General features: G+C 43.5%; 1 protein-coding gene across 1 annotated transcript in view; it reads right to left on the minus strand.

Moving 5' to 3' along the window:
* Positions 1–27,121, minus strand: part of VWF (von Willebrand factor) — a 344,529-nt gene that overhangs the window by 256,416 nt on the left and 60,992 nt on the right. Inside the window, exons 13-16 of the mRNA XM_073649985.1 lie at positions 26,668–26,768; positions 24,952–25,147; positions 23,776–23,991; positions 20,451–20,691 (exon numbers count right to left, since the gene is read on the minus strand). Coding sequence (XP_073506086.1) covers positions 20,451–20,691; positions 23,776–23,991; positions 24,952–25,147; positions 26,668–26,768 — 754 coding nt within the window. The remainder of the gene's footprint in view (positions 1–20,450; positions 20,692–23,775; positions 23,992–24,951; positions 25,148–26,667; positions 26,769–27,121) is intronic.

Genomic DNA, 27,121 nt, shown 5'->3' on the forward strand with positions numbered 1-27,121 from the left:
TTGAAGTGTATAAATTGTTTTATTTATGTTTACCCGTGTATTGTTGCTTGTGTATAATTTTGTGTTTCCAGTTATTTTTAGGAATCCTTGGTGGATTTACCGGGAATCCTTGTACATAGTTGGAGCGTAACCCAGGATGGACTAGAGACTGTTAAGGACTCGGGGTAGGACAGACCCCTACCTGGTTACGTCTCCCTGTTTTGGTGAAATGGAGACCTTGCTTTCTTCAAAGACTGCACCCGGTTACGGACATGCCGTAACCATCTTTATATGTTTTTCTTATTGTATTATTATTGTTTTTACCTTGTTATGTTTTTCTAAAATGTGTTTAGTCCCGGAGTACTAAATTTTACTAGGGGGGAATGTGGCACCCCAGGGGTCTGGTTTCCACAGTAATGTAATGTTATGTCTGAGAGCAGGTGGGAGGTCCTTTGGTCAGGGATCCTGTGCATGCCACACCTCCTGCCCAGTCTTGGGAGGGGAAGAACTTCCCCTATATAAACCCGGGGATGAAGCAGGGTTAGTCAGTCAAGGAGAGTAGAGACAGAGAAGCAGCATAGAAAGAAACAACAGGAGCTCTGTGGGAGCAGCGTTACAAAGAGTCAGGGGCTGGCAGCTGCAGAGCTCGCCCTGACTGAGAAGCTTTCTTACCGGACCCGGCGTCCGAGGCTGTGGGGACTAACTCTTACCCAGCAGCAGAAGCCGACCGGCAGGGGATTGCAGGTCCTCTGGCCCAGAAACCCGAAGGCACGGTCACAAGAGTGGGACCAGCACCGCCATCGTGGAGCGGAAGCCATTAGAAGGCCCCGAGTCACCGGCCATACGGGTGAGCACCACACGGTACACTCAGGGACGTGGGCTACTTTTATCCGCCTCTAGCAAGGTAGCCAGAAGAGTATTGTTAGTTTGGGAGGCCTACAACTCCGCCTGGCCAGGGGAGATTCCATCTGCTCAAGTACTGACCAGGCCCCAATCGCTAGCCAGTACTCCGGGAGGGTCTATCTTTGTCACCAGTAAAGACCCTGAACTACACAGTACCGTCTCCGAGTGGTTCCTGCTACCCCCATCATCCACGTCGGCTGCCCTGAGGCCATAACCCTCCCGTTGGGGGTTATACTATCACGCTGCACAATCCTACCACCGGCCTCAGCGGTCTGCCCTGCAGCAGCAGCTCCCTGGCTGCACTCAACGGGTGGCGTAGTCATCTAACATCTACTGCTAAAACATCGCCGCTCAGTTTGACTCCCTGGGCACGGACCGGGTCACCGCCACGAGACTACAACCCTCAAGAGATCCGGCTCCGGGTAAGCTCCCGCGTGCGCAACGCAGCGCGACACAGGCCCAGGGGCGCGTCATATGTACACAGTGACTGCACCAGCAGAATAGTAAGTGCAGCTCTGGAGTATAATACAGGATCAGTACAGGATCAGTAATGTAATGTATGTACACAGTGACTGCACTAGCAGAATACTGATTGCAGCTCTGGAGTATAATACAGGATGTAACTCAGGATCAGTAATGTAATGTAGGTACACAGTAACTGCACTAGCAGAATAGTGAGCGCAGCTCTGGAGTATAATACAGGATGTAACTCAGGATCAGTACAGGATCAGTAATGTAATGTATGTACACAGTGACTGCACCAGCAGAATAGTGAGTGCAGCTCTGAAGTATAATACAGGATGTAACTCAGTATCAGTACAGGATCAGTAATGTAATATATGTACATAGTGACTGCACCAGCAGAATAGTGAGTGCAGCTCTGGAGTATAATATAGGATGTAACTCAGGATCAGCAATGTAATGTATGTACACAGTGACTGCACTAGCAGAATAGTGAGTGCAGCTCTGGAGTATAATACAGGATGTAACTCAGGATCAGTAATGTAATGTAGGTACACAGTGACTGCACCAGCAGAATAGTGAGTGCAGCTCTGGGGTATAATACAGGATGTAACTCAGGATCAGTACAGGATCAGTAATGTAATGTATGTACACAGTGACTGCACCAGCAGAATAGTGAGTGCAGCTCTGGAGTATAATACAGGATGTAACTCAGGATCAGTAATGTAATGTAGGTACACAGTGACTGCACCAGCAGAATAGTGAGTGCAGCTCTGGGGTATAATACAGGATGTAACTCAGGATCAGTACAGGATCAGTAATGTAATGTATGTACACAGTGACTGCACCAGCAGAATAGTGAGTGCAGCTCTGGAGTATAATACAGGATGTAACTCAGGATCAGTAATGTAATGTAGGTACACAGTGACTGCACCAGCAGAATAGTGAGTGCAGCTCTGGAGTATAATACAGGATGTAACGCAGGATCAGTACAGGATCAGTAATGTAATGTATGTACACAGTGACAGCACCAGCAGAATAGTGAGTGCAGCTCTGGAGTATAATACAGGATGTAACTCAGGATCAGTACAGGATCAGTAATGTAATGTATGTACACAGTGACTGCACCAGAAGAATAGTGAGTGCAGCTCTGGAGTATAATACAGGATGTAACTCGGGATCAGTAATGTAATGTAGGTACACAGTGACTGCACCAGCAGAATAGTGAGTGCAGCTCTGGAGTATAATACAGGATGTAACGCAGGATCAGTACAGGATCAGTAATATAATGTATGCACACAGTGACTGCACCCGCAGAATAGTGAGTGCAGCTCTGGAGTATAATACAGGATGTAACTCAGGATCAGTAATGTAATGTATGTATACAGTGACATCATCAGAATAGTGAGTGCAGCTCTGAAGTATAATACAGGATGTAACTCAGGATCAGTACAGGATCAGTAATGTAATATATGTACATAGTGACTGCACCAGCAGAATAGTGAGTGCAGCTCTGGAGTATAATATAGGATGTAACTCAGGATCAGCAATGTAATGTATGTACACAGTGACTGCACTAGCAGAATAGTGAGTGCAGCTCTGGAGTATAATACAGGATGTAACTCAGGATCAGTAATGTAATGTAGGTACACAGTGACTGCACCAGCAGAATAGTGAGTGCAGCTCTGGGGTATAATACAGGATGTAACTCAGGATCAGTACAGGATCAGTAATGTAATGTATGTACACAGTGACTGCACCAGCAGAATAGTGAGTGCAGCTCTGGAGTATAATACAGGATGTAACTCAGGATCAGTAATGTAATGTAGGTACACAGTGACTGCACCAGCAGAATAGTGAGTGCAGCTCTGGGGTATAATACAGGATGTAACTCAGGATCAGTACAGGATCAGTAATGTAGTGTATGTACACAGTGACTGCACCAGCAGAATAGTGAGTGCAGCTCTGGAGTATAATACAGGATGTAACTCAGGATCAGTAATGTAATGTAGGTACACAGTGACTGCACCAGCAGAATAGTGAGTGCAGCTCTGGAGTATAATACAGGATGTAACGCAGGATCAGTACAGGATCAGTAATGTAATGTATGTACACAGTGACAGCACCAGCAGAATAGTGAGTGCAGCTCTGGAGTATAATACAGGATGTAACTCAGGATCAGTACAGGATCAGTAATGTAATGTATGTACACAGTGACTGCACCAGAAGAATAGTGAGTGCAGCTCTGTAGTATAATACAGGATGTAACTCGGGATCAGTAATGTAATGTAGGTACACAGTGACTGCACCAGCAGAATAGTGAGTGCAGCTCTGGAGTATAATACAGGATGTAACGCAGGATCAGTACAGGATCAGTAATATAATGTACGCACACAGTGACTGCACCCGCAGAATAGTGAGTGCAGCTCTGGAGTATAATACAGGATGTAACTCAGGATCAGTAATGTAATGTATGTATACAGTGACATCATCAGAATAGTGAGTGCAGCTCTGAAGTATAATACAGGATGTAACTCAGGATCAGTGCAGGATCAGTAATGTAATGTATGTACACAGTGACTGCACCAGCAGAATAGTGAGTGCAGCTCTGGAGTATAATACAGGATGTAACTCAGGATCAGTACAGGATCAGTAATGTAATATATGTACATAGTGACTGCACCAGCAGAATAGTGAGTGCAGCTCTGGAGTATAATATAGGATCTAACTCAGGATCAGCAATGTAATGTATGTACACAGTGACTGCACTAGCAGAATAGTGAGTGCAGCTCTGGAGTATAATACAGGATGTAACTCAGGATCAGTAATGTAATGTATGTACACAGTGACTGCACCAGCAGAATAGTGAGTGCAGCTCTGGGGTATAATACAGGATGTAACTCAGGATCAGTACAGGATCAGTAATGTAATGTATGTACACAGTGACTGCACCAGCAGAATAGTGAGTGCAGCTCTGGAGTATAATACAGGATGTAACTCAGGATCAGTAATGTAATGTAGGTACACAGTGACTGCACCAGCAGAATAGTGAGTGCAGCTCTGGAGTATAATACAGGATGTAACGCAGGATCAGTACAGGATCAGTAATGTAATGTATGCACACAGTGACTGCACCAGCAGAATAGTGAGTGCAGCTCTGGGGTATAATAAAGGAGGTAACTCAGGATCAGTAATGTAATGTATGCACACAGTGACTGCACCCGCAGAATAGTGAGTGCAGCTCTGGAGTATAATACAGGATGTAACTCAGGATCAGTAATGTAATGTATGTACACAGTGACATCACCAGAATAGTGAGTGCAGCTCTGAAGTATAATACAGGATGTAACTCAGGATCAGTGCAGGATCAGTAATGTAATGTATGTACACAGTGACTGCACCAGCAGAATAGTGAGTGCAGCTCTGGAGTATAATACAGGATGTAACTCAGGATCAGTACAGGATCAGTAATGTAATGTATGTACACAGTGACTGCACCAGCAGAATAGTGAGTGCAGCTCTGGAGTAAAATACAGGATGTAACTCAGGATCAGTACAGGATCAGTAATGTAATGTATGTACACAGTGACTGCACCAGCAGAATAGTGAGTGCAGCTCTGGGGTATAATACAGGAGGTAACTCAGGATCAGTAATGTAATGTATGTACATAGTGACTGCACCAGCAAAATAGTGAGCACAGCTCTGGAGTATAATACAGGAGGTAACTCAGGATCAGTACAGGATCAGTAATGTATGTACACAGTGACTGCACCAGCAGAATAGTGAGTGCAGCTCTGGAGTATAATACAGGATGTAACTCAGGATCAGTAATGTAATGTATGTACACAGTGACTGCACCAGCGGAATAGTGAGGGCAGCTCTGGAGTATAATACAGGATGTAACTCAGGATCAGCAATGTAATGTATGTACACAGTGACTGCACTAGCAGAATAGTGAGTGCAGCTCTGGAGAATAATACAGGATGTAACTCAGGATCAGCAATGTAATGTATGTACACAGTGACTGCACCAGCAGAATAGTGAGTGCCGCTCTGAGGTATAATACAGGATGTAACTCGGGATCAGTGCAGGATCAGTAATGTAATGTATGTACACAGTGACTGCACCAGCAGAATAGTGAGTACAGCTCTGGAGTATAATACAGGATGTAACTCAGGATCAGTAATGTAATGTATGTACACAGTGACTGCACCAGCAGAATAGTGAGTGCAGCTCTGGAGTATAATACAGGATATAACTCAGGATCAGTAATGTAATGTATGTACACAGTGACTGCACCAGCAGAATAGTAAGTGCAGCTCTGGAGTATAATACAGGATCAGTACAGGATCAGTAATGTAATGTATGTACACAGTGACTGCACTAGCAGAATAGTGAGGGCAGCTCTGGAGTATAATACAGGATGTAACTCAGGATCAGTAATGTAATGTAGGTACACAGTAACTGCACTAGCAGAATAGTGAGCGCAGCTCTGGAGTATAATACAGGATGTAACTCAGGATCTGTACAGGATCAGTAATGTAATGTATGTACACAGTGACTGAACCAGCAGAATAGTGAGTGCAGCTCTGAAGTATAATACAGGATGTAACTCAGGATCAGTACAGGATCAGTAATGTAATATATGTACATAGTGACTGCACCAGCAGAATAGTGAGTGCAGCTCTGGAGTATAATATAGGATGTAACTCAGGATCAGCAATGTAATGTATGTACACAGTGACTGCACCAGCAGAATAGTGAGTGCAGCTCTGGAGTATAATATAGGATGTAACTCAGGATCAGCAATGTAATGTATGTACACAGTGACTGCACTAGCAGAATAGTGAGTGCAGCTCTGGAGTATAATACAGGATGTAACTCAGGATCAGTAATTTAATGTAGGTACACAGTGACTGCACCAGCAGAATAGTGAGTGCAGCTCTGGGGTATAATACAGGATGTAACTCAGGATCAGTACAGGATCAGTAATGTAATGTATGTACACAGTGACTGCACCAGCAGAATAGTGAGGGCAGCTCTGGAGTATAATACAGGATGTAACTCAGGATCAGCAATGTAATGTATGTACACAGTGACTGCACTAGCAGAATAGTGAGTGCAGCTCTGGAGTATAATACAGGATGTAACTCAGGATCAGCAATGTAATGTATGTACACAGTGACTGCACCAGCAGAATAGTGAGTGTAGCTCTGAAGTATAATACAGGATGTAACTCATGATCAGTGCAGGATCAGTAATGTAATGTATGTACACAGTGACTGCACCAGCAGAATAGTGAGTGCAGCTCTGGAGTATAATACAGGATCAGTACAGGATCAGTAATGTAATGTATGTACACAGTGACTGCACTAGCAGAATAGTGAGGGCAGCTCTGGAGTATAATACAGGATGTAACTCAGGATCAGTAATGTAATGTATGTACACAGTGACTGCACCAGCAGAATAGTGAGTGCAGCTCTGGAGTATAATACAGGATCAGTAATGTAATGTATGTACACAGTGACTGCACTAGCAGAATAGTGAGGGCAGCTCTGGAGTATAATACAGGATGTAACTCAGGATCAGTAATGTAATGTAGGTACACAGTAACTGCACTAGCAGAATAGTGAGCGCAGCTCTGGAGTATAATACAGGATGTAACTCCGGATCTGTACAGGATCAGTAATGTAATGTATGTACACAGTGACTGCACCAGCAGAATAGTGAGTGCAGCTCTGGAGTATAATATAGGATGTAACTCAGGATCAGCAATGTAATGTATGTACACAGTAACTGCACTAGCAGAATAGTGAGCGCAGCTCTGGAGTATAATACAGGATGTAACTCCGGATCTGTACAGGATCAGTAATGTAATGTATGTACACAGTGACTGCACCAGCAGAATAGTGAGTGCAGCTCTGGAGTATAATACAGGATGTAACTCAGGATCAGTAATGTAATGTATGTACACAGTGACTGCACCAGCAGAATAGTGAGTGCAGCTCTGGAGTATAATACAGGATGTAACTCAGGATCAGTAATGTAATGTAGGTACACAGTGACTGCACCAGCAGAATAGTGAGTGCAGCTCTGGAGTATAATACAGGATGTAACGCAGGATCAGTACAGGATCAGTAATGTAATGTATGTACACAGTGACTGCACCAGCAGAATAGTGAGTGCAGCTCTGAAGTATAATACAGGATGTAACTCAGGATCAGTACAGGATTAGTAATGTAATGTATGTACACAGTGACTCCACCAGCAGAATAGTGAGTGCAGCTCTGGAGTATAATACAGGATGTAACTCGGGATCAGTAATGTAATGTAGGTACACAGTGACTGCACCAGCAGAATAGTGAGTGCAGCTCTGGAGTATAATACAGGATGTAACTCGGGATCAGTAATGTAATGTAGGTACACAGTGACTGCACCAGCAGAATAGTGAGTGCAGCTCTGGAGTATAATACAGGATGTAACGCAGGATCAGTACAGGATCAGTAATGTAATGTATGTACACAGTGACTGCACCAGCAGAATAGTGAGTACAGCTCTGGGGTATAATACAGGAGGTAACTCAGGATCAGTAATGTAATGTAAGTACACAGTGACTGCACCAGCAAAATAGTGAGCTCAGCTCTGGAGTATAATACAGGAGGTACCTCAGGATCAGTACAGGATCAGTAATGTAATGTATGTACACAGTGACTTCACCAGCAGAATAGTGAGTGCAGCTCTGGAGTATAATACAGGATGTAACTCAGGATCAGTACAGGATCAGTAATGTAATGTATGTACACAGTGACTGCACCAGCAGAATAGTGAGTGCAGCTCTGGAGTATAATACAGGATGTAACTCAGGATCAGTAATGTAATGTATGTACACAGTGACTGCACCAGCAGAATAGTGAGTACAGCTCTGGAGTATAATACAGGATGAAACTCAGGATCAGTAATGTAATGTATGTACACAGTGACTGCACCACCAGAATAGTGAGTGCAGCTCTGGAGTATAATACAGGATGTAACTCGGGATCAGTAATGTAATGTAGGTACACAGTGACTGCACCAGCAGAATAGTGAGTGCAGCTCTGGAGTATAATACAGGATGTAACGCAGGATCAGTACAGGATCAGTAATGTAATGTATGCACACAGTGACTGCACCCGCAGAATAGTGAGTGCAGCTCTGGAGTATAATACAGGATGTAACTCAGGATCAGTAATGTAATGTATGTACACAGTGACATCACCAGAATAGTGAGTGCAGCTCTGAAGTATAATACAGGATGTAACTCAGGATCAGTGCAGGATCAGTAATGTAATGTATGTACACAGTGACTGCACCAGCAGAATAGTGAGTGCAGCTCTGGAGTATAATACAGGATGTAACTCAGGATCAGTGCAGGATCAGTAATGTAATGTATGTACACAGTGACTGCACCAGCAGAATAGTGAGTGCAGCTCTGGAGTAAAATACAGGATGTAACTCAGGATCAGTACAGGATCAGTAATGTAATGTATGTACACAGTGACTGCACCAGCAGAATAGTGAGTGCAGCTCTGGGGTATAATACAGGAGGTAACTCAGGATCAGTAATGTAATGTAAGTACACAGTGACTGCACCAGCAAAATAGTGAGCACAGCTCTGGAGTATAATACAGGAGGTACCTCAGGATCAGTACAGGATCAGTAATGTAATGTATGTACACAGTGACTCCACCAGCAGAATAGTGAGTACAGCTCTGGAGTATAATACAGGATGAAACTCAGGATCAGTAATGTAATGTATGTACACAGTGACTGCACCACCAGAATAGTGAGTGCAGCTCTGGAGTATAATACAGTATGTAACTCGGGATCAGTAATGTAATGTAGGTACACAGTGACTGCACCAGCAGAATAGTGAGTGCAGATCTGGAGTATAATACAGGATGTAACGCAGGATCAGTACAGGATCAGTAATGTAATGTATGCACACAGTGACTGCACCCGCAGAATAGTGAGTGCAGCTCTGGAGTATAATACAGGATGTAACTCAGGATCAGTAATGTAATGTATGTACACAGTGACATCACCAGAATAGTGAGTGCAGCTCTGAAGTATAATACAGGATGTAACTCAGGATCAGTGCAGGATCAGTAATGTAATGTATGTACACAGTGACTGCACCAGCAGAATAGTGAGTGCAGCTCTGGAGTAAAATACAGGATGTAACTCAGGATCAGTACAGGATCAGTAATGTAATGTATGTACACAGTGACTGCACCAGCAGAATAGTGAGTGCAGCTCTGGGGTATAATACAGGAGGTAACTCAGGATCAGTAATGTAATGTAAGTACACAGTGACTGCACCAGCAAAATAGTGAGCACAGCTCTGGAGTATAATACAGGAGGTACCTCAGGATCAGTACAGGATCAGTAATGTAATGTATGTACACAGTGACTCCACCAGCAGAATAGTGAGTACAGCTCTGGAGTATAATACAGGATGAAACTCAGGATCAGTAATGTAATGTATGTACACAGTGACTGCACCACCAGAATAGTGAGTGCAGCTCTGGAGTATAATACAGTATGTAACTCGGGATCAGTAATGTAATGTAGGTACACAGTGACTGCACCAGCAGAATAGTGAGTGCAGATCTGGAGTATAATACAGGATGTAACGCAGGATCAGTACAGGATCAGTAATGTAATGTATGCACACAGTGACTGCACCCGCAGAATAGTGAGTGCAGCTCTGGAGTATAATACAGGATGTAACTCAGGATCAGTAATGTAATGTATGTACACAGTGACATCACCAGAATAGTGAGTGCAGCTCTGAAGTATAATACAGGATGTAACTCAGGATCAGTGCAGGATCAGTAATGTAATGTATGTACACAGTGACTGCACCAGCAGAATAGTGAGTGCAGCTCTGGAGTATAATACAGGATGTAACTCAGGATCAGTACAGGATCAGTAATGTAATGTATGTACACAGTGACTGCACCAGCAGAATAGTGAGTGCAGCTCTGGAGTAAAATACAGGATGTAACTCAGGATCAGTACAGGATCAGTAATGTAATGTATGTACACAGTGACTGCACCAGCAGAATAGTGAGTGCAGCTCTGGAGTATAATACAGGATGTAACTCAGGATCAGTAATGTAATGTATGTACACAGTGACTGCACCAGTAGAATAGTGAGTACAGCTCTGGAGTATAATACAGGATGAAACTCAGGATCAGTAATGTAATGTATGTACACAGTGACTGCACCACCAGAATAGTGAGTGCAGCTCTGGAGTATAATACAGGATGTAACTCGGGATCAGTAATGTAATGTATGTACACAGTGACATCACCAGAATAGTGAGTGCAGCTCTGAAGTATAATACAGGATGGAACTCAGGATCAGTGCAGGATCAGTAATGTAATGTATGTACACAGTGACTGCACCAGCAGAATAGTGAGTGCAGCTCTGGAGTATAATACAGGATGTAACTCAGGATCAGTACAGGATCAGTAATGTAATGTATGTACACAGTGACTGCACCAGCAGAAAAGTGAGTGCAGCTCTGGAGTAAAATACAGGATGTAACTCAGGATCAGTACAGGATCAGTAATGTAATGTATGTATACAGTGACTGCACCAACAGAATAGTGAGTGCAGCTCTGGGGTATAATACAGGAGGTAACTCAGGATCAGTAATGTAATGTAAGTACACAGTGACTGCACCAGCAAAATAGTGAGCACAGCTCTGGAGTATAATACAGGAGGTACCTCAGGATCAGTACAGGATCAGTAATGTAATGTATGTACACAGTGACTCCACCAGCAGAATAGTGAGTACAGCTCTGGAGTATAATACAGGATGAAACTCAGGATCAGTAATGTAATGTATGTACACAGTGACTGCACCACCAGAATAGTGAGTGCAGCTCTGGAGTATAATACAGGATGTAACTCGGGATCAGTAATGTAATGTAGGTACACAGTGACTGCACCAGCAGAATAGTGAGTGCAGATCTGGAGTATAATACAGGATGTAACGCAGGATCAGTACAGGATCAGTAATGTAATGTATGCACACAGTGATTGCACCAGCAGAATAGTGAGTGCAGCTCTGGAGTATAATACAGGATGTAACTCAGGATCAGTAATGTAATGTATGTACACAGTGACATCACCAGAATAGTGAGTGCAGCTCTGAAGTATAATACAGGATGTAACTCAGGATCAGTGCAGAATCAGTAATGTAATGTATGTACACAGTGACTGCACCAGCAGAATAGTGAGTGCAGCTCTGGAGTATAATACAGGATGTAACTCAGGATCAGTACAGGATCAGTAATGTAATGTATGTACACAGTGACTGCACCAGCAGAATAGTGAGTGCAGCTCTGGAGTAAAATACAGGATGTAACTCAGGATCAGTACAGGATCAGTAATGTAATGTATGTACACAGTGACTGCACCAGCAGAATAGTGAGTGCAGCTCTGGGGTATAATACAGGAGGTAACTCAGGATCAGTAATGTAATGTAAGTACACAGTGACTGCACCAGCAAAATAGTGAGCACAGCTCTGGAGTATAATACAGGAGGTACCTCAGGATCAGTACAGGATCAGTAATGTAATGTATGTACACAGTGACTCCACCAGCAGAATAGTGAGTGCAGCTCTGGAGTATAATACAGGAGGTAACTCAGGATCAGTACAGGATCAGTAATGTAATGTATGTACACAGTGACTGCACCAGCAGAATAGTGAGTGCAGCTCTGGAGTATAATACAGGATGTAACTCAGGATCAGTAATGTAATGTATGTACACAGTGACTGCACCACCAGAATAGTGAGTGCAGCTCTGGAGTATAATACAGGATGTAACTCGGGATCAGTAATGTAATGTAGGTACACAGTGACTGCACCAGCAGAATAGTGAGTGCAGCTCTGTAGTATAATACAGGATGTAACGCAGGATCAGTACAGGATCAGTAATGTAATGTATGCACACAGTGACTGCACCCGCAGAATAGTGAGTGCAGCTCTGGAGTATAATAAAGGATGTAACTCAGGATCAATAATGTAATGTATGTACACAGTGACATCACCAGAATAGTGAGTGCAGCTCTGAAGTATAATACAGGATGTAACTCAGGATCAGTACAGGATCAGTAATGTAATGTATGTACACAGTGACTGCACCAGCAGAATAGTGAGTGCAGCTCTGGGGTATAATACAGGAGGTAACTCAGGATCAGTAATGTAATGTAAGTACACAGTGACTGCACCAGCAAAATAGTGAGCACAGCTCTGAAGTATAATACAGGAGGTAACTCAGGATCAGTACAGGATCAGTAATGTAATGTATGTACACAGTGACTGCACCAGCAGAATAGTGAGTGCAGCTCTGGGGTATAATACAGGATGCAACTCAGGATCAGTACAGGATCAGTAATGTAATGTATGTACACAGTGACTGCACCAGCAGATTAGTGAGTGCAGCTCTGGAGTATAATACAGGATGTAACTCAGGATCAGTAATGTAATGTAGGTACACAGTGACTGCACCAGCAGAATAGTGAGTGCAGCTCTGGGGTATAATACAGGATGTAACTCAGGATCAGTACAGGATCAGTAATGTAATGTATGTACACAGTGACTGCACCAGCAGAATAGTGAGTGCAGCTCTGGAGTATAATACAGGATGTAACTCAGGATCAGTAATGTAATGTAGGTACACAGTGACTGCACCAGCAGAATAGTGAGTGCAGCTCTGGAGTATAATACAGGATGTAACGCAGGATCAGTACAGGTTCAGTAATGTAATGTATGTACACAGTGACTGCACCAGCAGAATAGTGAGTGCAGCTCTGGAGTATAATACAGGATGTAACTCAGGATCAGTACAGGATCAGTAATGTAATGTATGTACACAGTGACTGCACCAGCAGAATAGTGAGTGCAGCTCTGGAGTATAATACAGGATGTAACTCGGGATCAGTAATGTAATGTAGATACACAGTGACATCACCAGAATAGTGAGTGCAGCTCTGAAGTATAATACAGGATGTAACTCAGGATCAGTGCAGGATCAGTAATGTAATGTATGTACACAGTGACTGCACCAGCAGAATAGTGAGTGCAGCTCTGGAGTATAATACAGGATGTAACTCAGGATCAGTAATGTAATGTATGTACACAGTGACTGCACCAGCAGAATAGTGAGTGCAGCTCTGGAGTAAAATACAGGATGTAACTCAGGATCAGTACAATATCAGTAATGTAATATATGTACACAGTGACTGCACCAGCAGAATAGTGAGTGCAGCTCTGGAGTAAAATACAGGATGTAACTCAGGATCAGTACAGGATCAGTAATGTAATGTATGTACACAGTGACTGCACCAGCAGAATAGTGAGTGCAGCTCTGGAGTAAAATACAGGATGTAACTCAGGATCAGTACAGGATCAGTAATGTAATGTATGTACACAGTGACTGCACCAGCAGAATAGTGAGTACAGCTCTGGAGTATAATACAGGATGTAACTCAGGATCAGTAACGTAATGTATGTACACAGTGACTGCACCAGCAGAATAGTGAGTGCAGCTCTGGAGTATAATACAGGATGTAACTCGGGATCAGTAATGTAATGTAGGTACACAGTGACTGCACCAGCAGAATAGTGAGTGCAGCTCTGGAGTATAATACAGGATGTAACGCAGGATCAGTACAGGATCAGTAATGTAATGTATGCACACAGTGACTGCACCCGCAGAATAGTGAGTGCAGCTCTGGAGTATAATACAGGATGTAACTCAGGATCAGTAATGTAATGTATGTACACAGTGACATCACCAGAATAGTGAGTGCAGCTCTGAAGTATAATACAGGATGTAACTCAGGATCAGTGCAGGATCAGTAATGTAATGTATGTACACAGTGACTGCACCAGCAGAATAGTGAGTGCAGCTCTGGAGTATAATACAGGATGTAACTCAGGATCAGTACAGGATCAGTAATGTAATGTATGTACACAGTGACTGCACCAGCAGAATAGTGAGTGCAGCTCTGGAGTATAATACAGGATGTAACTCAGGATCAGTAATGTAATGTATGTACACAGTGACTGCACCAGCAGAATAGTGAGTGCAGCTCTGGAGTAAAATACAGGATGTAACTCAGGATCAGTACAATATCAGTAATGTAATATATGTACACAGTGACTGCACCAGCAGAATAGTGAGTGCAGCTCTGGAGTAAAATACAGGATGTAACTCAGGATCAGTACAGGATCAGTAATGTAATGTATGTACACAGTGACTGCACCAGCAGAATAGTGAGTGCAGCTCTGGAGTAAAATACAGGATGTAACTCAGGATCAGTACAGGATCAGTAATGTAATGTATGTACACAGTGACTGCACCAGCAGAATAGTGAGTACAGCTCTGGAGTATAATACAGGATGTAACTCAGGATCAGTAATGTAATGTATGTACACAGTGACTGCACCAGCAGAATAGTGAGTGCAGCTCTGGAGTATAATACAGGATGTAACTCGGGATCAGTAATGTAATGTAGGTACACAGTGACTGCACCAGCAGAATAGTGAGTGCAGCTCTGGAGTATAATACAGGATGTAACGCAGGATCAGTACAGGATCAGTAATGTAATGTATGCACACAGTGACTGCACCCGCAGAATAGTGAGTGCAGCTCTGGAGTATAATACAGGATGTAACTCAGGATCAGTAATGTAATGTATGTACACAGTGACATCACCAGAATAGTGAGTGCAGCTCTGAAGTATAATACAGGATGTAACTCAGGATCAGTGCAGGTCAGTAATGTAATGTATGTACACAGTGACTGCACCAGCAGTGTTATGTTCTGCTACCAGAGCTAAGGAAAGAGAGGAGATCTGTCCCTACGATAGAACTCAGCTGAATCCCTACGATGTAACAGGGGACCTGATCCTGCGATCAGACCTGCTAAAGTCCTAATCTAGTCTGTACGAAGACCTATAGATGTGGGGAGGGAATCCCTACAAGTACTAAGGACTGGGAGGAATATGGGACACCTCCTAACAGAAATAGTAGCAGACAGACGAACAAACAAAATAGATAGAACATAGAGGTCCGTAGACCAAGCAAACTAACAGAGTTAGATACAGAGCACAGGCTAGCTAGAAAGTAGATATACAATGAAGTCCAGCAAAGCCAGAAGGGCGGAGCAGGATTAAATAGGCCAACAAGGTCATGAGACCAGCAAAGGAAAAAAAACCTAACAGCAAGGTTCTAACAGTACCCCCCCTTCTAAGAGGATCCTCCGGATCCCCTAGGACCAGGCTTATCAGGAAATCTCCTGTGAAACGCTCTGATAAGTCTGGACGCGGAAACATCATCCGACCTCACCCAAGAGTTATCCTCGGGTCCGAAACCTTTCCAGGCCACAAGATACTGCAAACTACCTCTATACTGTCTAGAGTTAAGGATGCGAGAAATTTCATATTCCCCGTCCTCCACCACCGGAGGAACAGAGGCAGAGGCGTCACAATCCGATACAACAGCTTTTTTCAACAGAGAGACATGAAACACCGGATTAATTCTCCAGGAGGTAGGAACCTCCAACCTGACAGCAGATTGGTTGACAACCTGAAGCACCTTAAAGGGCCCTACAAACTTGGGACCCAATTTCTTAGAAGGAATCCTCAACCGCAGATTCCTAGAGGACAACCAAACCATGTCACCAACAGCGAACAAAACCTCCTGTCGTTTCCTATCAAAGTAGTCCTTAGATTTTCTGTTGGCCTCCTGAAGATTACCACGCACATCCGTCCAAACTCTCTCCAAATCACCGGAAAAATTCTCCTCCTCAGGCACGGCCGATACCAACTTGGAGAACGACCCAAACGACGGATGTCTCCCAGAACAACAAAAAAAAGGCGAACAACCAGCAGAAGAAGATGTATGATTGTTCAGAGCAAATTCAGCAAGTGGCAGAAACTCAGACCACCCCTCTTGATTGTCTGCCACAAAACAACGCAAGAACTGCTCAACATCCTGGTTTTTCCTTTCTGTCTGGCCATTAGATTCAGGATGGTATCCGGACGAGAACGATAAATGAACTCCCAACCTGTGACAAAAGGCACGCCAAAAACGAGCCACGAACTGAGGACCCCTATCAGAAACAATGTCAGTAGGAACGCCATGAAGTCTGACAATTTCCTTGACAAAGGCCTTAGCGAGAGTTTTAGCGCAGGGCAGTTTGACGAAGGGAACCAAGTGACACATCTTGCTAAAACGGTCCACGACCACCCAGATGACAGTAAAACCCTCAGAGGGGGGAAGGTCAGTTATAAAGTCCATAGCCAAATGTGTCCAAGGAGCACTGGGAACCTCCAAAGGACAAAGCAACCCCGCAGCAGGAGTATGTGAGGACTTAGATCTAGCACATATAGTACATTGACGCACCCACTTAATGACTTCCTTCTGCCATCCAGGCCACCAAAAACTGCGACCCACCAGTCTCTTGGTCTCAGAGATTCTGGGATGACCTGCCAACCGAGATTCGTGGCACTCAACAAACAAATCTCTCCTAATGGTCCCAGGCACAAACAACCTCCCATGAGGAGTGTTAGATGGGGCATTCTCCTGTGCTTTAAGAATCTCATCTTCCAAAACGGAGTCCAAAGCAGCTATCACAACACCTTCTTGTAAAATGTTCTCCTCTTTCTCAGCACCGACTATGGGAGAAAAACTGCGAGACAAGGCATCCGCCTTAACATTCTTAGTACCAGGGATGTAAGTAACGGAGAAATTAAACCGCGAGAAAAACAGTGCCCACCTAGCCTGACGGGCATTCAGGCGCTTGGCAGCATCAAGATATATCAGATTTTTATGATCCGTAAGAACCTGAACGGGAAATTCCGCACCTTCCAAGAAGTGGCGCCAGTGTTCAAATGCGAGTTTAATAGCCAATAATTCCCGATTACCAATATCGTAATTCAGTTCAGTCTCCGAAAATTTTTTTGAAAAAAAGGCACAGGGATGTAATCCATCCCCGTTATCCTGAGACAATACTGCGCCAACCCCCACAGAGGAAGCATCAACCTCAACCAAAAACGGCCTAGTAACATCAGGCTGCATAAGGATGGGAGCAGAGGTGAACCTCTCCTTGAGATACACAAAAGCTTCAATGGCCTCAGAAGACCACTGAACCGCATCAGCACCTTTCCTGGTGAGATCGGTCAGCGGTTTGACAATAGTAGAAAAATTTTTTATGAATTTTCTGTAATAATTGGCGAAACCTAAAAACCTCTGTATCGATTTCAAACCAATAGGCCTAGGCCATTCCTGCACAGCCTGAACCTTAACCGGGTCCATCTCAAAACCTTCGCTGGAGATAATGTAACCCAAAAAACTAATTCTCTGTACAGCGAACTCACATTTCTCCAGCTTAGCAAAAAGCGAATTGTCCATTAACAACTGTAATACCTCACGTACGCTCCGCCAATGAGACTCCAGATCCGGCGAATAAATCAAAATGTCATCCAAATACACAACCACATTTTTGCCGATCAAAGGTCTAAGGATGTCATTAATAAGATTCTGAAAAAATGCAGGAGCATTAGTAAGACCAAAGGGCATAACCAGATTCTCAAAATGACCCACAGGAGTGTTAAAAGCAGTCTTCCATTCATCACCCTCCTTCATGCGCATCAGATTGTATGCCCCCTTAAGGTCAATTTTAGAGAACCACTTGGCCCCCATTAACTGGTTAAACAGATCAGGAATCAATGGCAGTGGGTAAGGATTGCGTACAGTAATTTTGTTAATCTCACGAAAATCCAGACAAGGACGTAAACCGCTGTCCTTTTTTTTTACAAAAAAAAATCCAACCGCCACAGGAGACTTAGAAGGCCTAATGTGACCGGCGGCCAAACTTGTCTGTATGTATTCCTCCAAAGCCTTCCTCTCAGGAATAGTAAGATTAAATAAACGACTTTTAGGAAGAGTCGCTCTAGGGACAAATTCAATAGAACAATCATAGTCTCTATGGGGAGGCAAAACCTGCGATTCCTTCTCAGAAAAAACTCTCCAAAAATCCTGAATAGGAACAGGCAATTCTCCCCTATCCAAAGCTGCAATACGCCCGTTACAACACTTGTCATAACATTTATGGCTCCAGGATTTAATTTCACTGGTAGACCAATCCAGTACAGGATTGTGAAATTTTAACCAGGGCAATCCCAATATTACTGGAGAAGGCAAGTTATTCAAAACTACCAAATCCAATTTCTCGTGGTGAACACCATTAATAGTGAGAGGAAATTCACAGACCTTGAGAGTAATATTCTTCAAAGGGGAACCATCCACCGAAACCACAGCAATGGGGGATGATAAAGGTTCGGGTTTTAAATTGAGTCTTTCCAAGAATCCCCCATCAATAACATTCAGAGTAGACCCACAATCGACAAACACCCGAAATTCCATTAATTTTTCCTGAGCAATCGTGGAAGCAGCTAATAATACACCCTTGGAATTTAAACAGGCAATACGGGCATGACTGACCATTTTTTTTTTTTTCTTGATACGAAGCTCACAGCCTTTAATCAAATGACCAGATTTTCCGCAATAGAAACACAAGCCTTCAGAAAATCTGCGATCTTTTTCTTGAGAGCGAGGTGCCATCGCTCCAATCTCCATCGATTCACCACTGTTAGTACACACATTCTCATAACCAGAAACTGACATAGCAGAGGATTTGCTCTCATTAACCCTTGCACGCAGTCTCCTATCCACCCGTATAGCTAATTGCATAGCCTGTTGCAAATCTTCAGGTGTAGGATAAGCAATTAGCAGGTCTTTAACCCATTCACTGAGCCCAGCAAGAAATAGACTTTTCAGAGCAGAATCGTTCCACCCTGTTTGAGTAGACCATCGACGGAAATGAGTACAATATTTTTCCACATTACCTGATCCCTGTCTCAAACGTCTTAACTCAGTCTCAGCTGATGAGACACGATCAGGATCATCATATAATAGTCCCAAAGCAGAAAAAAAACTATCCACTGAACTGAAGCATGTATCACTAGGTTGCAAAGAAAAGGCCAACTCCTGAGGCTCTTTGCGCAAAAGTGACATTATAAACCCTATGCGCTGGGAATCATCCCCAGAGGACTTGGGTCTCAAACGAAAATACAATAAGCAAGCATTTTTAAATGAAAAAAAAATCCAGAACCGACACCATGATGGAACAGAAAAATCTTTCCTTAGAGCATTTGCTGGGCTGGACTTACTGTTATGTGAGTGAGTGCAGCTCTGGAGTATAATACAGGATGTAACTCAGGATCAGTAAAGTAATGTATGTACACAGTGACTGCACCAGCAGAATAGTGAGTGCAGCTCTGGAGTATAATACAGGATGTAATTCAGGATCAGTAAAGTAATGCATGTACACAGTGACTGCACCAGCAGAATAGTGAGTGCAGCTCTGGAGTATAATATAGGAGTTAACTCAGGATCTGTACAGGATAAGTAATGTAATGTATGAACACAGTGACTGCACCAGCAGAATAGTGAGTGCAGCTCTGGAGTATAATACAGGATGTAACTCAGGATCAGTAATGTAATGTATGTACACAGTGACTGCACCAGCAGAATAGTGAGTGCAGCTCTGGAGTATAATACAGGATGTAACTCAGGATCAGTACAGGATCAGTAATGTAATGTATGTACACAGTGACTGAACCAGCAGAATAGTGAGTGCAGCTCTGGAGTATAATACAGGATGTAACTCAGGATCAGTAATGTAATGTATGTACACAGTTACTGCACCAGCCGAATAGTGAGTGCAGCTCTGGAGTATAATACAGGATGTAACTCAGGATCAGTAATGTAATGTATGTACACAGTGACTGCACCAGCAGAATAGTGAGCTCAGCTCTGGAGTATAATACAGGAGGTAACTCAGGATCAGTAATGTAATGTATGTACACAGTGATTGCACCAGCAGAATAGTGAGTGCAGCTCTGGAGTATAATACAGGATGTAACTCAGGATATAGCTTAGATATAACATAAATGACCACATCTACATTAGCACGTACCACATGGAATGGTGGTCAGAGAACACATCATCCGGTTGGAATAATTCTCCATCGTAATAACAGGAGCACTCAGATTTGGGGACACATTCTCCGTACTCATTAGTGTACAGTCCGGGGGGGCAGTAACATCCCTCCATACAGAGCTCTCTGCAGTTGGCGTCAGGGTGAGACAAGGACCTGCAGGTTTGGTTACAGGGACTCCCGCACTGCTGGTAGATCTTCCCTTCAGAGCACCTGATCGCTGGGGAAATACAACATTGTAAAGTGAGATGACGCAGCTGAGATTACTGGGGTGGAGATGTCAGGCAATGGGGTTTGGATTGCAATTGGCTATGCATTTTATCAGGAAAGTGGTGAGTGAATGTAGGGCCAGGGCTCTGTACAGAGCATTCAAGCTCTTCTGTTTTGTGTGGACCTTTTCCTAAACTGATCCCATAAGAATGGGGGCTTCCATGTCCCGTTCTTGTGCGTCTGACTTGTATGAACTAGGCCATGCTCTGACTACTGGGACCCCCATTAGATATCCAATGATTAATGATAACTTAATAGTAATAAAACTGCTGCAGGGGCCTTTTCTCTCGCATTCTTCCTGTGATAAAACATGGCAGTGCACAGGTCAGAGAGCATATCCATCTGACTTGTAGGCAATAAAGAATGCAGTGACTGCTGGGACCCAGATAAGATCTCTAATGGTCTACTATGGAAATACAGTAAGTGGCCAAGAATCATTAATCTTCCATTATTGAATTTTACTAAACATTTGGGGCAAAAAGCATTCTCTTAGCACTGACTATTCCCATTGTGTAGCTTGCTTCTTCTAGGCTGGACTGACAGTTTCCACCCTTGTTAGCAATGGTTGTGGCCTAAATGTTGAAGGCCTCTACTTAGAAGGGGTGTTCACATAGTTTTGTCTCTCTTTTCACGGTATTGATGTAGTTGGAAAGGAATGAAACAGCTTTCATCTACCAGCCAAAATGAGACAGATGTCATCTACCAGCCAAAATGAAACAGATGTCATTTCCCAGTCAAAATAGAACATCTGTCATCTACCAGCCAAAATGGAACAACTGTCATCTGCCAGTCAAAATGGAGCAGGTGTCATCTGCCAGTCAAAATGGAGCAGGTGTCATCTGCCAGTCAAAATGGAACAGCTGTCATCTACCAGCCAAAATGAAACAGATGTCATCTACCAGTCAAAATAGAACATCTGTCATCTACCAGCCAAAATGGAACAGCTGTCATCTGCCAGTCAAAATGGAGCAGCTGTCATCTGCCAGTCAAAATGGAGCAGCTGTCACATACCTGGCAAAATAGCACAGTTATTTTCCAGTCAAAATACAACAGCTGTCATCTGACCATCAAAATGGAAAATCTGTCACCTACCTGGCAAAATAGAATAGTTATCTACCAGCCAAAATGGAACAGCTGTCATCTACCAGCTAAAATGGAACAGCTGTCATCTACCATCGAAAAATGAACAGCTGTCATCTACCAGCCAAAAAGGAACAACTGTCATCTACCAGCCAAAAAGGAAGAGCTGTCTTCTGTCCGCCAAAATGGAACAACTGTCATCTGTCCATCAAAATGGACATCTGTCATCTACCAGTAAGAATGGAACAACTGTCATTAGCCCGCCAAAATGGAACAGTTGTCATCTACCAACTACAATGGAACAGCTGTCATCTACCATCCAAAAAGGAACAGCTGTCATCTACCATCCAAAAAGGAACAACTGTCATCTACCAGCCAAAAAGGAACAGCTGTCATCTACCAGCCAAAAAGGAACAGCTGTCAAATACCAGTCAGAATGGAACAGCTGTCATCTACCAGCCAAAATGGAACAGCTGCCATCTGCCCACCAAAATGGAACAGCTGTCATTTACCAGCCAAAATGGAACAACTGTGATTGGCAATCAAAATGGAGCAGCTGTCTTCAACCTGCCAAAATGGAAAAGCTGTCATCTACCAGCCAAAATGGAACAACTGTCATCTACCAGCCAAAAAGGCAGAGCTGTCTTCTGTCCGCCAAAATGGAACAACTGTCATCTGTCCATCAAAATGGAACATCTGTCATCTACCAGTAAGAATGGAACAACTGTCATTAGCCCACCAAAATGGAACAGTTGTCATCTACCAACTAAAATGGAACAGCTGTCATCTACCATCCAAAAAGGAACAACTGTCATCTACCAGCCAAAAAGGAACAGCTGACATCTACCAGCCAAAAAGGAACTGCTGTCAAATACCAGTCAGAATGGAACAGCTGTCATCTACCAGCCAAAATGGAACAGCTGTCATCGACCCACCAAAATGGAACAGCTGTCATCTACCAGCCAAAATGGAACAACTGTCATCTACCAGCCAAAAAGGCAGAGCTGTCTTCTGTCCGCCAAAATGGAACAACTGTCATCTGTCCATCAAAATGGAACATCTGTCATCTACCAGTAAGAATGGAACAACTGTCATTAGCCCACCAAAATGGAACAGTTGTCATCTACCAACTAAAATGGAACAGCTGTCATCTACCATCCAAAAAGGAACAACTGTCATCTACCAGCCAAAAAGGAACAGCTGACATCTACCAGCCAAAAAGGAACTGCTGTCAAATACCAGTCAGAATGGAACAGCTGTCATCTACCAGCCAAAATGGAACAGCTGTCATCGACCCACCAAAATGGAACAGCTGTCATCTACCAGCCAAAATGGAACAACTGTCATTGGCAATCAAAATGGAGCAGCTGTCTTCAGCCTGCCAAAATGGAAAAGCTGTCATCTACCAGCCAAAATGGAACAGATGTCATCGGCCCCCCAAAATGGAACAGATGCCATCTGCCAGACAAAATGGAACAGCTGTCATCTACCAGCCAACATGGAACAGCTGTTATCTACCAGACAAAATGGAACAGCTATCAACTGTCCATCAAAATGGAACAGTTGTCTTCTACCAGACAAAATGGAATAGCTATCATCGGCCCGTCAAAATGGAACAGCTGTCATCGGCCCGTCAAAATGGAACATCTGTCATCTACCAGCCAAAATGGAACACCTGTCATCTACCAGCCAAAATGGAACACCTGTCATCTACCAGCCAAAATTGAACATCTGTCATCTACCAGCCAACATGGAACAGCTGTCATCTACCAGCCAAAATGGAACACCTGTCATCTATCAGCCACTCTGTCCTTACATGTCCAGTATTGAAGTACATTATGTCTGATTTGGCTTCCTTATCTACCTCAGCTGGGCTACATGCCAACTGGCCACGATAGTATAGTTGTATCATACCCTTGATTAACAAGACTCACAACCATTATACTTTACTTACAGCAAAATTCTGGTGACCTCCACTCGATGAGAACGCCTTTCCTGGAGCAGGCCATGGCATAGGTGGAAATAGCAGAGCACATACATTCCTTCCCATTGGAACAAGAGCAGACGTCATAGCGGCAATTCTTCAGATATGGAAGGGGATTGACCTCACTGTGACAGGGCTGGAATGTGTACTCCATGAGGGTGGAGCAGACTTCCTCTGCATATCGGGCTAAGAGGAAATAGAAAAGGCATGGTTACAATACAACAAGTATGTTGGACGGGTAGACTAGTGTTGGCAGAAGCTCTGCTGGGCCTGGTCAGCCGAGGAACTCCGACTAGAGAGGAAGAAGATGAAAAAGCTCCATCAAATTTGTCATAAAAGCCTCTGTTGGCGTCATGGTCTCCATGTTTGCTTCATGGTTGAGTTTTGTAAGAGATCTTACATTAGTTGTCAACTTTTTCGGTACTTTCTTATAAACAGTGACACCTACAATACGCTCTGTATCCTGTGACAGTCACAGTGAGTGCCCTGATCAATAGTGAAAGCCCCTGTAACTCACTAAACAAGGTCACAGACACAGTCCCATCCCTACAAATTCAATGCATTGCCCTGTAATCAGTGACAGACACAATGCCTTCCTTTATAAACAGTGACAGCCACAGTATCTTCCCCTATAGGAAGTTTTTAACTACAATGCACTCCCCTATAGTAAAGTAAAGGCCACATTGCCCTTCTTCATAAACAATGAGAACAGTTCCCTCCATATAATCAGTAACAGACACAATTTCTTTCCATGATACTCTTCCCTATAAAACACCAACAGCCACAGTGCCCTTCCATTAATCAGTGACATATTGTACCCTCCCCTAAAATTGCTGATAGTGCCCTCTCTTATAAACAGTAATAATAACTTTAAACTTTTCTATAAACAGTGAAAGCCATAGTGTCCTCCCCACAATTAGTGAAAGCCACTGGACACTCCCTATAATAAGTGATAGCTATAGTACCCTTTCCTATAATCAGTGACAGACGCAGTTACCTCCCCTATATTTTACTGAGGGCAACAGTGAATACCTCCATATACAGTGACAGATATAGTGCCCCTCTCTATAAACAATTATAGCCACAGTGCCCTCCCCTATAATCAGTGACAGCCACAGTTCTCTTTCCTTTCGTATAGACCATTACCTCGTCTTGGGTTCAGACTACAGGGATCGGTGTCTTGTTTAACTAGATCGGCACAGTCACCGTTCAGTTTCCAAGAATTTCCAAAGTCTTCCACACTGGTCTCAACAAGTCCTGAGGGCGTAAGGAAGTCATCCCCTTGATTTCCATTGTAGTTCCCACAAAGGCCACTAGTGGATTCAGCAAAAACTGGAGAAAGCTGTAACGGCACATCAAGATGAAGATTTTATAATAGCTGTCCAATTTGAAAAAAACATATTTATACCCTCTATTAGGGAATTGTGAATTAATAAAGGGGGTCCCCTCTTCAGGATCTTCATAATTTAGGCAGAAAGGGAAATTCCAAAGAATGTCTGTCTTCATGGAGGATCTGTCCTGTACTACGTGACACCTTTAAACAGAGACAACCCATTGTGTTGAATGTTTCCCCTGAGGTGGCGCTTGTCACGGGTGTGTCAGGTATAATAGACAGTCACTCTGGATCTAGCTGTAGAAGGTTACTGCGCTTGGCATTGCAGACACCTTCTTAATCCTTCTTCCTTTAAGACCCAGCGGTGACCTCCCTCCTGCTGCTGTTTGACACACCCTTGCATGGGAGTTAAAAACTCTCAGTTTGCTCCAGGCAATTGCCGGTGATACTTCTATGTTCTTTTGTGCATGCTTGGAGCAATAGCTGTTGGCTGGCTTTATCTCTGATGCCTTTGGAGGACAGTTGGCGTTACTCCTTTGGTGCCTGCTCAAGCTAAGTTAATCTCCTTTGTTTGTCTACCTTGTTGTCTTTAGTTTATAGTGGGGACTGACCAGTGCTCACCCCTTCCCCTTCCTATCTAGGAGCAAGCTCTAGAGATATACAGAGTTTAGGGTAGGCAGGATGATATTAGATCTGCCTAGGGGTCTCCACTCCCCCTTTCCCTAGTGTTGCACTTAGTCTTTCCCAAACCTTGTGTGACAGCGCTGTAGCGAAACTGAAAACTTACTGTCAGCTTTCTACACAGCTAATCACAAAAGATCCCAGCATGAGGGCACTTTGCGAACTTATTGTTAAGTGACCTTGCAACAAGTAGGAATTGTCCAAAATGAAAAACCCCTTTAAAGGAATGTGCCACTCAAAGAATGACCATGTTTGTATGTTAAAAAGTATTTTTTAAAACATTTTGGTAATATTTTTTTTAATTCTCCATATAATGATCTCTATTTAAAAAAAAAAAATCTGAAATCTTGAAATTTTAACTCTGACTACTAAGCCAAATACTAGACTCATACTTCCTATGGTGCACCATTTTCAATAGGTCACAGTTCATCTCCTCCCCTTCTCTTGACAGTGACCATTGCCTAGAAAAGCTCTCCTGTATATCTCAATGAGTCAGTGTCAGTCTATTCCAGCCAATGGCTGCTCAACACAGAAGGAAACATGAGTCTAGTATTAAGCTCAGTGGCCCGGGTAAAAATTGCAAGATTTCTGGGTTTTTTTGCCAGATTAATCTGTGTCCTAAAGACTCCACTGACAATGACTTTTCTCTCGAAGAATAAAAGGATCGGACGTGAGAAATCTAAAAGGTCGGAAATTTCTTTCCCCCAACATCATCTGTCAGGGAAGAGTTGGGAGACCCCCATTTTGGACTGTCAGCCAATCCCACCAAAATCAGTGGGTTCTAATGAACATATGGACCTATAGGTCTCCTAAGAAATCCGCAAAGACCAAGCCGTAGAGTTCCTCACCTTAATTATGAGTTTTCCATGACCATCCCAATCGATCTGTAGATCCTCCCGATATGAGAGCCTTACGGAGGACAAAGCTGTAGTCTGGATACGAAGATATCCTGTTAAGAAATCCAATTACATCAATTTAGGTTTCACATATTCCATCCACCGTCCTCTGAGACAAGACAGCTAATGAGACGTAATGCATTTTTTACAGGCTGCTCGTCCACTGAAACTGTATAACTGAACACTGACTAATGATGAAACGTCGCCATGGTCTCATTATCTAAGTTGTTATTTTTCACTCATGGGTGCAGATGACGCGCCCCCTGGTGCCGTGGGGTACTCGGTAGCCGGGCCGGTCGGTGCTGGGGATGTCACGGTGGCAGTGACCCGGTCCGTGGCCCCGGGTGGTCAAATTAAAGGAAAAGGGAATAAAGTTTTGATATATAATGTTCGTGACGCCACCTGT

Source organism: Phyllobates terribilis, unplaced genomic scaffold, assembly GCF_046119375.1.
Source record: "Phyllobates terribilis strain yellow unplaced genomic scaffold, ASM4611937v1 Scaffold_10__3_contigs__length_209671492, whole genome shotgun sequence".
Lineage (NCBI taxonomy): Eukaryota > Metazoa > Chordata > Amphibia > Anura > Dendrobatidae > Phyllobates > Phyllobates terribilis.